The sequence below is a fragment of the Argentina silus genome, assembly GCF_951799395.1.
Source record: "Argentina silus genome assembly, chromosome: 8".
NCBI classification, from domain to species: domain Eukaryota; kingdom Metazoa; phylum Chordata; class Actinopteri; order Argentiniformes; family Argentinidae; genus Argentina; species Argentina silus.
Window position 1 is genome coordinate 14,643,997 of NC_139662.1, and position 12,500 is coordinate 14,656,496.

Here is a 12,500-nt window from a genome sequence, read left to right on the forward strand (position 1 = left end):
TGTGTCTGTTCAGACTTCAGCCTCCCTCTCCCGGAACTGTGACATCTATGACTTTCCACCTGACATTTCTCCTGGGCATCACTCTCTCCCCGCTAATGCACTTAATGTACCCCTACCCCCCCCCCCCCCCCCCCCCCCCCTCTACAGAGTCAGTGGACACCAAGCTGATGAACTTCAGTAACCTGTTAATGATGTACCAGGAGCAAGGGGCCAGCCCAGACTCCAGCGAGGACGACAGTAAGCTCTCCATGCTGCCCCATCTGGCCGACCTGGTCAGCTACAGCATCCAGAAGGTCATCGGCTTCGCCAAGATGATCCCCGGGTTCAGGTGTGTGTGTCGCTATGTCGAAGGCTACATACACAGACGCACAGGGGTGGTATCTAGGCCACAGGTGGATCTGGATCTCTCTAGCCTGCTGTGTACAAAAGCTAGCATTAGCCTGGTAGCGGGTCCTATGCTACAATGATCTGTATAGAGTGGTGGCTCATGTTAGGGTTAGAGGGACATGGGGTGTTGAGTTACGAGAGAGAGAGAGAGAGACTCACACTTCCAATTGAAGCACAAGTTGCAGTGTGCTGTGTGGAACTCGTCGTCCTTGTAACCGTAAAATGCATTGTTCACCCTGTCCTTCCCCATCTCCTCTGGAACACTCGAGAAAACAACTCATCCCACCAGAAAACTGTGTGTGTTTGAGAGATAGGAGACAGAGAGAGAAACAAAGAGAGGGAGAGAGAGTGTGTGTGTGTGTGTGTGTGTGCGCGCATGCATCGGGCTGACCGCGTGTGTCTCGACAGAGAGCTGACAGCGGAGGACCAGATTGCGCTGTTGAAGTCCAGTGCTATAGAGATCATCATGCTGCGCTCCAACCAGTCCTTCAACCTGGAGGACATGTCCTGGAGTTGCGGAGGGCCCGACTTCAAATACTGCATCAGTGATGTCACCAAGGGTGGGTCGAACACACACACACACACACACACACACACACACACACAATCTCTCTCTGTCTCCTCTCTCTCTTACTTCCCCTCCTCTCTCTTACTCTCTCTGAAACACCCACACACACACACACAACCTGACTCTACCCCCCTCTTGTGTCCTGTAGCTGGTCACACTCTGGACCTGTTGGAGCCACTGGTGAAGTTCCAGGTGGGGCTGAAGAAACTCAACCTTCATGAAGAGGAACACGTGCTGCTCATGGCCATCTGTCTGCTGTCTCCAGGTAGGGCCGTGTGTGTGTGTGTGTGTGCGCGGGCGCGCGCTCTTTTTAATTATTTCTCCCGCTCATCAATAAATGATGAATGAAACCATTCCCCCTTTCCCTGTAGACCGCCCGGGGGTCCAGGACCACGCCCGGATCGAGGTCCTCCAGGACCGGCTGTCAGAGGTCCTCCAGGCCCACATCCGGGTGAACCGGCCCGGCGGACGCCTCCTCTACGCCAAGATGATCCAGAAGCTGGCCGACCTGCGCAGCCTCAACGAGGAGCACTCAAAGCAGTACCGCTCACTCTCCTTCCAGCCGGAGCACAGCATGCAGCTCACCCCCCTGGTCCTGGAGGTGTTTGGGAGCGAGGTGTCCTAACCGACCCCCCCCACCCTCCCCGGCCACCAACACCAGCCCTGTTGGCAGAGTAAGAGGAGGAGGAGGAGATGGACTGATGGAGAGGTGGATGATTTGGGATGCAGCGACAGAGGGGGTGTATTTGGGGGCCGGGAACAAGGGGTTGTGGGTAACAAGTGGGTGGAGCTTTGGAATGATTGGAATATCCCATTAGAAAAAAAGGGAATTTCAAAAAGAATGTATTTATAACTATATACCTACATACATACATACATACATACATATGTGAGTGATGTGTGTGTGTGTGTGTATATATATATACACATCACACACACACATGCATACATACGTATGTATACACATATATACAGTGTGTGTATATATACAGTGTGTGTTTTTTTAATTTATATATATATATATATATATATATATATATATATATATATATATATATATATATATATATATATATATATATAAAAATAAATAATACACATAAGCTAATATCTATATTTAAGAGCAAGAAAGAGGAGATTGTTTCTACTAAAACAAAAGGATGTGTGATCCGCTGTATAAGTATAGGACTTGTATAGGCTCCCTCTGTGTGCAAAGGAATGTGTGTGTATGTGTTGACGGGGTGTTTCAGCTGTAAAAATTAACAACACACGCACGCACACTGAGTAGAGTGTGAGGGGCCTTCTATTTTTGATGTTTGTATATGACAATATTTTGATGACCACAAGAGGGCATATTAACAGACTGTGACTGGGGTCTTCGTCTTGGGAGAGACATCTGTGTTGATGTCAACAACACATGGACCAGCTAAATGTACAACACATACAATTCTGGACCTAGATTAATCAGAACAATCGACTAGAAAGCATTTTCTATGGAGATTATCTGTAGAACATGATCTTTAGTCCAGGACTATGACTAATCTGGGCCCTGGCAAACTAGTCCGCCATGTACAATCCAGGGCTGGATCAAATTCTAATCTTGGTGAGGCTAGTGGAGGTAGAAATCGGAGGACGGGCTCATTGTAATGCAAGGAATGGAATGTGGAATGGGAAGGCTGATTTCTACCTCCACCAGCCTCCCCTGGGTGAGACGCATGTTCAGTATCACCCCCAGCAGTGTCTGTTGGAGAGCTGTCAGGTTTTTAAGGTTCAGCATATCACAGCATCTCATCACAAACGTTAACAACCTAATCTCTGCTCCGTAGGTCTGGGACGCCCTCCTGTGGTCATTGTCTGTAAATACCACTTGTTATTTCTGTACATAATAAGGACAAAAAGTAGGAAAATACTAAGATAATTCAATTGTTGTCATGATGCTCTGGAGTACATATGCAAATAGGCGATGGACTATATTCTGATGTTTGTACCTCTCTCTCTGGGGTCACGATAAGCTTTGACGACTGGTGCAAACATAACTCTGGTTTTCTTTGATTCAAGATTGTGTTTCTCTCCTGTTGTCAGCGTTCAGCTGCACCAAGACGTTCTCCCAGAGACTCAAACTAAGGAGACAAACATTGTTATGATTATTATTAATGGACTTGCTGCTCTGTAAAAGCCTCAACACGCCAACCTTGGAAACCAGGAAATGATGACAAACCAACACAATCATGTGTCTCAAGCTCTCGTGCGTCCTTCATGTGTCCTCAGAACTATGGAAATCGGAAATGTCCGTCTTGGAAACCCGTTGTAGAAAGATGACTCCAGAGTTTCTCACTCAGGAGAGCATCAGAATCAGTCAATTGGAAGCTCTACGCAAATAACTTGCGTTCATTTTAAACTCAGAATTTCTGAGTTTTCCGCGATCGCATGAATGCCACATTACTTAACTCAACACTGCCTCAAACTCAACTGACAAGGAAACCGGCCAATCATGTAGGAGTGAATGGACACGCCTCTTTTTTTCATACCAACCAACGCCTCTTCTTCTTCTGCAATGCTAGGACAGCCTCATCGCAGCAGAGCTCTTCATAGCTTTAAGTGACGCATGCAACCAATTAGGTCAAGTGGTGCACCAAGGGATGATGGGACTTGTAGGTTTGTGTGTAGCGGCTGCCTTCGGACATGTCACTCGTATAATGGTGGTGGACCCAGGGATGGGGGAGGGAGACCCAGAGACTGTATAGTAACTGTGTAGACATTGTAAGAAGAGTTTCCTGAATTAGAAACAATGCCAGACTGGTGATGTACAGAGTGTGTAATGATAGCAGTGCCCTCCCTCCCAGAGGGTGACAGGTCCCATCGCAGCCCTTATCCAGACCCCCACTGTGTGTGTTCGCCAGGTCTCTTGGTGCAAGTGGATTTTTAACTATCACATACCGGTATACACAAACATATGTAAAGGAGGGGGGAGGGTCAGAGGTAACATGGGTCAGGGGTCGTGACGCCCCCCTCCACCAACCCAATGCAGGGCATCAGCTCAACCTCAGTAGCCTTACAAACTCTCTCAGTTGAACATTTAAATAGATACCTCAATGAACCAAGAAACTTTCAGTAGCATAGAAGGGAAACCAAACATGTAACACAATCATGCACACGCATGTAACACACATGAAACAAACACACACACACGCGCGCACACACACACACAGAGCGTAACTCTCCCCAGCAACTTCTGCAGTGTTTTTTTTTTTTGTGGCATAGAAGAGTTGCCAGTTTGTTAAATGAAGAGAAGCCTAATTGTTATCCCACACACACACACACACACACACACACACACACACACGTAGTGTCAGCCTGTGTGTTGTCCTGTTGTTATCAGCTAGATAATAGATGTGTGTGCAGCGGTTCGCTACATTAGTGTCACAGTGGACAGTGAACCGACCCCCTCCTCTACCACGGTGTCTCAATAAACAGTCCCTCTGTTTATTGGGAAGATGGCAGAGGATAACTCTGTCATGGTATGGAGAGATCTGGGCGCAACTCTTCTGTTCTGTTCTAACCCAGCACTAACAGACCGTCTTCAAATCAATCAGTTGATCACAGTCTACAGCAGCGGAGGCTGGTGGAGGTAGAAAATCAGAGGACGGGGCTCATTGTAATACATGGAATGGAACGAGGATTCCAAATTCCGTTCCATGCATTACAATGAGTCCGTCCTCTGATTTCTACCTCCACCAGCCTGCCCTGGTGTTGATGCTGTTTGAAGCAAGCTAATGCTGCATTCAGGTGCTCCTCTGAAATAGGAAACTTGGAAATGTTTCTGGGGTCTGAGTGGGGAAAAGAAGGTCTGAGTGGGAAATTAAGAGATCTATCTTAGAATTAGCCAATAGGGAGCTCTACGCTAAAACCTGCGCTAAATCTTGATGTTGAAGCTCTGAATTTCTGAGGAGCACCTAAACGCACCATGAACCCCTACAACCCCTGCCTCCAGTTGATTTGTGTACAGTTCAGACGACGTGTTGCCGTGGCAACATGCCTACCAAAACAAACTACCTCTACCACCCTTTATTCCTCCGCACATGTACTTCAGGCATGATTGTGTTCCTCATCGGTTCATTTTATTTTTTACACTAATTCATTATGTTTTTTATTTATTCCTTTCTTCTCAAATGCTGGATGACTTCCTGTACCTCAACACATCTCATGATAAGCCTGCAGGTGAAAAGGAGACTGCCAGTCTCTCAGAAAGGCCACTGTATGGCTCCTCTTTTCATAAAACGTCGCCTTCAACGCGTTGATGCAAACTAAGCTGGTTATCGGTTATTTAACAGCTGTAGCCCGGACGGCCGTGGGACTTTCTGTGACTCACGTCCTCCTGCTAGGAGCCTCGGTCAGTCAGTGAGCTCACTGCTACCAGGTTAATCACACGCTGTAACACCGACATCATCACTTTATGCTGCCCCCTAGTGCTTTAACCATGAAGTACAGGTATATGGTTTTAAACATGTTTCTAGATAGTACATAATGAGAATGGTGGCTGTGTGTGATGTATAATCATCGTATCTGTCTAGTTAGTGTTTATTCGAACTTCGAGAAGTGTTGAAGTTGTCAACAACCACACTAGCGTACTCCTTAGTACACACACGTTTTTCTGTACATACTCAAATGTATGCCAATGTATTGAATGAAGCATGCGTTTGCATTCTAAGTGGTAGTATGCCAGTGTGGACGTTTAAACACTGATGTTTCACACCTGGTTGTGAGATGTGGCGATGAGACAAGGGTTTGGTATTGGGAGCCCTGGGGAGAACAGGCTCGTGAAGGTTTCATCGTTCTGTAGTTTTGATATTGGTGATGGACACTGCTTATGGAATGTCCTCTGTTGTTGCTCCGATGTATTCTCTGCTACCTCTTAACATGCGCTTGCTCACACACACACACGCCAGTCAATGCGCGCGCACACACACACACACACACACACTGACGCACACACACACACACGCACACACTGTGTGCACATCTCTCTCCTTCACCAGCAGTTCTTTGCCAATGATGCACTCGTGTTTTCGTCTCTCCGTGATTTCTGTCTGAACTCTCTATATATTTCTGATCACTATTATAGCAACCCTGCCTGCTGTACATACAGTACCATGTATTCTGAGGTCAGGGACAGACATGAACGTACAGGTTTCACATACAGGTATTTTACATAAATGCATATGTTAGCTCAGTTAACCTCGGTGTGCCTATTGTTCCCCGAGCCTTATTTTAGGACAATATCAGGGGTTAAACCAAACCAACACAGGACTTCTTTGCTCATTTTAAAACAGTTGTTTAAGCGTTCTCTGTCCATTTTGTTGTTCTCGTATATGAATCATGGGGGTTAGGAGAGAGTTCCTATCACCTCTCCCTTACTGTGAAGGAAGCACATGTTAAACCAAGTGATCTACACACCAGGGTTCATCAACTCCGGTTCTGGAGAGCTACTGGATGTGTGTGTGCAGGCTTTCGTCCCAGCCTAGCACTAACACACACACACACACACCTGCTTCAAATCAATCAGCAGATGGTGGTCTTCACTTCAATTAAGACCATGATTAAGCTAAGCAAAGTGGGTTAATGCTATGCTGGAACAAAAGCTTGCACAGACAGTAGTTCTTCTATGGGACCGGAGTTGAGAACCCTGACCTAACAGGACAGGAACATGCTTCACATCAGCAAGCTGAGAGGGCCTCTCTATCCAGATGCCTTAACGATCAGTTGATGCTTCAGTCTGGGGGGAAGTGAGATGTACATAAGGCCTACGTAACATGTTTTATAGACACCATGTCACACCTGACATAACGCGCTTATAACAGTCATATGAATGGTCATCGTGGTCGTTGCTCTGCTTAGGGATGTGGTTCAGTATATCTGTGTGAAATGAAACCATCAATCTCCCCATTGTTACTGTTTAATGTCATCATGCTATACTAACGTAGCTAGTTGTTATTTTTAGGGCCTTGTGTATACTCCTGTATTTAAGGTGTCACTGGGATGATAGGTGGTGACATGAAATGTTCTGCTCATGTCATGGATATGTCCTGTTCGAAGCCAGGAGGTCGCCTGGTCTCAGATCTGAATGTGCCTTAACCAACAGGTTATCATAAAAAGAGAATTAGCCCTCAATTACTTAGCCAGCTAAATAAGAGTTGATGAAATAGACTAATATAACATGTACAGCATGATGGTGATAACTTGAGGTGTTGGTTAAAGGCACAGCTCAGATCTGGGACAAGGTTACCTACTAATCAGTGGCTTTGAGTAATCACTGGTTGTCTTGGAGTTTAGCTCTTTGTGTGCTCTAGGGGAGGCTGGTAGAGGTAGAAATCGGAGGACGGGCTCATTGTAATACATGGAACGGAATTGCATTAATTCCATGCATTCCAATGAGCCCGTCCTCTGATTTCTGCCTCCACCAGCCTCCCCTGGTTGATCCATTCTAATAGGACAATCATAACATCCATGTATATACTGTTTCTCAAGCACTAGCTTTGCGTCAACGTTTGACGTGTAACTTTTAATGACTGTGACTTCTCATAACCAGCGTTATTCTCTCTATCATTGCAATTCTTCATCATGGTTGATCTCAGAGTCTCAAGATAAGTACTTTTATACGTGCAACACACACACACGCACACACCATGGATTTCTCATCACGACTCTTCATGAAGCTTCTACTTTCTCTCTCCATAGCCTTGACATTGTTGTTGTTGTTATTCTAATGATATCAATGCTGTAATTGAAAGTATTATCATTCTTCTCTCTGGTCAATCAGGCTGTTTCTGTTGCCGATTCTTTCTCTCTTTTATTTCTTCTTCTCAAGTTGATCCATTGTACATTGATTATGTGCATTTTATGTAGTATTATAATAATAATAATAATAATAATAATAATAATTATGTTTTGGAAAAATCACAAATAAACCGCTGTACATAATGATGCAAAGATGTGTGTCGTGTTCTTGGTATGTTTAAACTACAGAAGGTAACACCACAGTCAAATGAGGATCTGCTGTAATTGGGAATTAGTACACACACACACACACACACAGGCACACACGTGTTTGATACCATTCCTTATTCCATTCCATGCATTACAATGAGCCCATCCATTCTACCTCCACCAGCCTCCCCTGGTATCTACTGTAATTGAGATTTAGTTAGAGAAGGGGTAGTTGATGCATGTCTTCTCCTGCGAAGGAGATCAGATAAGAGATATGCATTATAGCTTATGCCTTACGAACAGCTAGGCCTATTTGATTTTCATTGACTATACACAGTCGCCCACTTACACAACATGAAAGTGACGATACAGTACACTCTTAAGAAGAAAAAAAAAGTTCAACATAGAACCTAAAAGGGATCTGCATGGAAACCAAAAGACTTCTACTTGGAACCCAAAAGAGTTCTAAAACCCAAAAGACTGTAAGAGTGTGCTAGACTGCAACAGTTTGCTGGGTTTGTCCAGTAGAGGGCGCCAGTGCCTTATTCAGTCTTCACCACTGTGACCTGAGGAATGGTATTGATGGAATGTTTGATACCATTTCTCATCAAACACGTGCTTGATACCATTCCTCATTCCGTTCCATGCATTACAATGAGCCCGTCCTCCGATTTCTACCTCCACGAACCTCCCCTGTATTGGCCCTAATGGGAATCACGCTCTTCTGACTGGGTTAGAGATCAGGCAGAGATAGAGGAGGGGGGATACAAACCACCAGACGGGAGGGGGGGGGGGGGGGTGGTGTCATATGGTTGACATGTGAGACTATGTTTTTACTGCAGAAAAGTGTGTTTGTTCGTTTCAGTTCATGTTTGTGTTTGTCAGAGAGAAAGAGAGGGACAGAGTGTGTGTGACTCTACACTTGCATTGGGCCCCCTCACAGCGGGCTGAGAAGATGCTTTCTTACGACAAAAGCTACGCTAGGCTAGGCTGTGTAGTGGATGCTTGACCTCTCTCATGGGGAAGGCTAGGCTAGGCTACGCTAGGCTGTGTAGTGGATTTTTGACCTCTCTGATGAGAGTCATTCAAACATCATTAGACTAATCTCCTCTCCTCTCCTCCAGCACATGTGACCTGCTGGAGAATGACTTCCATGGACAGACATCTGCTGTTCCTGAGAGAGAGAGAGAGAGAGAGAGAGAGAGAGAGAGAGAGAGAGAGAGAGAGAGAGAGAGGAGGGGAGGTGGGGGAGAGAGAGAGAGAGAGAGAGAGAGGAGGGGAGGTGGGAGAGAGAGAGAGAGAGAGAGAGAGAGAGAGAGAGAGAGAGAGAGAGAGAGAGAGAGAGAGAGAGAGAGAGAGAGAGAGAGAGAGGAGGGGAGGTGGGGGAGAGAGAGAGAGAGAGAGAGGAGGGGAGGTGGGGGAGAGAGAGAGAGAGAGAGAGGCCTGCAGAGATCACAACTGCAGGGTTGAAGGAACATGGAGCTGAGAGAGACAGTTCTTTAACTCAACAGCATTTAACTCAAGCGAAGTAGTAAAACCTTCCCAATAATCTTTTACTCCAAGTTTCCCTTGTAAAAGAGGACTTCATTAGGACTTCCTGGTAAAGTAAAGGTAAAATAAGAAAATAAAGAAATACACCACATTCCCTGAATGGATAAAATTGGAACTTAAAGGTGGACTCTGGGATATAGTGTCACACCTTTGAAAACAAAGCAACTTTCGTCAAAGATATTGTAGTGAACAAGAGCGAAGGAGAGCGTCCACTTGTTTCACTGCCCTTACGACACAAGATGGCAGAGCACGTGTGCCAATCACATTCCATCCATTATGCTCTCTTCTGTTGCATCTCCGTCGCTCCGCTTGCTTTCCTACGACATGATATCCCAGAGTCTTTTGTAGTCTTTATGATTGCAGCAATAACTTCCCGTCAGAGTGCCTTATTATGACCACAAACCAGATGCTTGTTAAGTACACAACGTGTTGATTGGTCATTATCTCCCTGTTTCATGACTCGCTCATAAAGAACCTCCGGCGTCTGAAGTGTTTCTGCAATCACATTCCTGCATAAGTGATGTTGGGAAACAATTCATAGTAAAGTTATTGATTCACCCCCTCCTGTTAGAGTATTACTGAGTCACATCCTGTTTGGCTAGGCTAGCACACTCACATTCATGTTCATTCCTGGAATAGAATGCTGAGATGGAACATGAGTAGAACATCGCAGCATTCTGGACAGAATGCCATCTGACGGAGAACAATCTAGAACGCTGGAGAGAGAGAATACCAACTGACAAGATGTGGAACAACAGATGTAGACCGACAGGGAGGAAGTGACATATTCAACGCCACCGAAGCCAAACTACCTGGACAGAGGACAGAGGGACATGAAGGGGTTAATTAAAGCCTGCCGGTCCGTCCCAGATTCCCCTGTTTCCTTCTGGTGGTACGGTCCAGATGGGGTTGTTCCACCAAGGACTTTGCAACTCTGAACAGAGAGGAGGGATGTTCCCTCGCCTTGGCCTGGAGCTGTGGAGGAGAGGGGAGGAGGGGGGGGGAGGAGGGGGGGGGGGAGTGGGAGAGGGGTGCTGAGGGCTCAGCTGAGAAGGAGGAGGGGGTGAGGGCAGGCAGTGACAAGAGGGGGGGAGGTTAGAGGTCAGGGAGGAGAAAGGGAACTCAGCTGAGAGGGGAGATTGGGGTGGGGAGGGGAGGAGGGGAGGGGAGCTGGAAGGCATTCAGGGGGGAGGAGGGGAAAAGAGGGGAGGGGAGGGGGGCATCTAGGAGGAGGTGGTGGCTGTGGCTTGGCCAGACTGGAATGGGAGAACGAGGGGGTTGAGGGAGAGAGAGAGAAAAAAGACTTGTGGTCACAGTGCTGACGCACGAGTGAAACATGGAGAGACGGGGGTGTAGGGGTCTGTGTGTGTGTGTGTGTGTGTGTGTGTGTGTGTGTGTGTGTGTGTGTGGAATCCCTGGCTGGAGATTTAACAGTCCTTCATTGACAAGGTCATACAGCGGCTGGTGACAGGGGGAACGTAGAGTACTCTAGAACTCACCACCTTACTGGAGGGAGAGGGAGGAGAGGAGGGGAGAGAGGGAAGAGGAGAGGAGAGAGGGGAGAGGAGAGAGAGTCTAGCTACAAGCAGGGGTACTGTACAACTCACCACTTCTACTGGAGGGAGGGGAGAAGAGAGGAGAGGAGAAAAGAGAGAGGAGAGGAGGGGAGAAGAGAGGAGAGGAGGGGAGAGATAATCTGGAGCTACAGAAGCAAGGGTTCGATGGCTGATAACTATCAATAAATCAATCACTGTATCTAGTAAATAGGCCTACTGTGTTCACTACAACAATAGAGACAATAGAGCTGCATTTAATCTCACCTTTATTTATCCACGTTAGTCTCACTGAGATCAAATCTCTACATATTGGATAGAATCTCTTGACCTGGTTCAGTACAGCAGACCGATACAATACCATCTACCGATACATATAAGTGAGTCTTCTTATTGGTTACTTAGCTCTGGAAACTCCAGAGTTCCTCATTCCAGAGTTGAGTAACCAATCAGAGGGCTCATTACCCAACCAGCTGTCCCCCGCAGCATTCCGTTGAAGGGTAGTGCCACCCCTCGGAGTGTTAGTGTACGCAGCCAGCGTACAGCTAGCGTACCCCAAACACTAGCTAGGACGCTGGCTGTACCCTAAACACTAGCTAGTGCACTGGCTGTACACTAAACCCTAGCTAGTACACTAGCGAGTACCGTAAACACTAGCTAGTACGCTAGCGAGTACCGTAAACACTAGCTAGTACGCTGGCTGTATGCTAAACACTAGCTAGTACACTGGCTGTACCCTAAACACTAGCTAGTACACTATAATATATATATATAATATATGCCATTTAGCTGATGCTTTTATCCAAAGCGACTTACGTTGCAGTGAGTGCATACATTTCAGTATATATGGTCCCAGTGGGAATTAAACCCACAACCATAGCGTTGTTAGCACCATGCTCTACCAACTGAGCCACAGAGGACCACACTAGAGAGTACTGTAAACACTAGCTAGTATGCTGGCTGTACGCTAAACGCTAGCTAGTACACTAGAGAGTACTGTAAACACTAGCTAGTATGCTGGCTGTACGCTAAACGCTAGCTTCCATTGAAGGGTAGTGCCACCCCTCGGAGCGTTCCACAGAGGGTTCTAGGGACAGCTGTACCATCAGGAAGTAGGTCAGGTGACCAGTGCGGACGGCAGGGGTGAATGTAGGTTGTGAGACCGACCCCAGGCCAACGTATGTCTGTCTGCCTCCCGAGACTCAATTGTTTTAGCAGCGGAAAGAAATAGAGCTTCGGCTTCCTTCTGTATACGGTACACACACACGCGTGCACACACAGTACACACACATATATATATACACACACACACACACACACACACACACACACCTCTGTGCTTATACAGAGGGAAGGATGTCCTGGTAGTCTCTTTGAGCTAACAGTGCCAGATAGCTTTCTCTCCTTCTCCCTGGTTATACCATTGCAAAAATTACAAAATGTGAAAATCACAAAAT

The 12,500-nt window shown here is 46.5% G+C and overlaps 1 protein-coding gene and 1 long non-coding RNA gene across 2 annotated transcripts in view; both read left to right on the forward strand.

Moving 5' to 3' along the window:
- LOC310807995 (vitamin D3 receptor A) overlaps positions 1-1,690 on the forward strand; it is a 37,745-nt gene extending 36,055 nt beyond the window's left edge. Inside the window, exons 7-10 of the mRNA XM_083674681.1 lie at positions 148-328; positions 796-947; positions 1,104-1,220; positions 1,327-1,690. Of these exons, the coding sequence (XP_083530807.1) occupies positions 148-328; positions 796-947; positions 1,104-1,220; positions 1,327-1,580 (704 nt within the window). The 3' untranslated portion in view covers positions 1,581-1,690. The remainder of the gene's footprint in view (positions 1-147; positions 329-795; positions 948-1,103; positions 1,221-1,326) is intronic.
- The window catches only part of LOC310808728, a 139,921-nt gene that overhangs the window by 66,016 nt on the left and 61,405 nt on the right, over positions 1-12,500 (forward strand). The window lies entirely within an intron of this gene.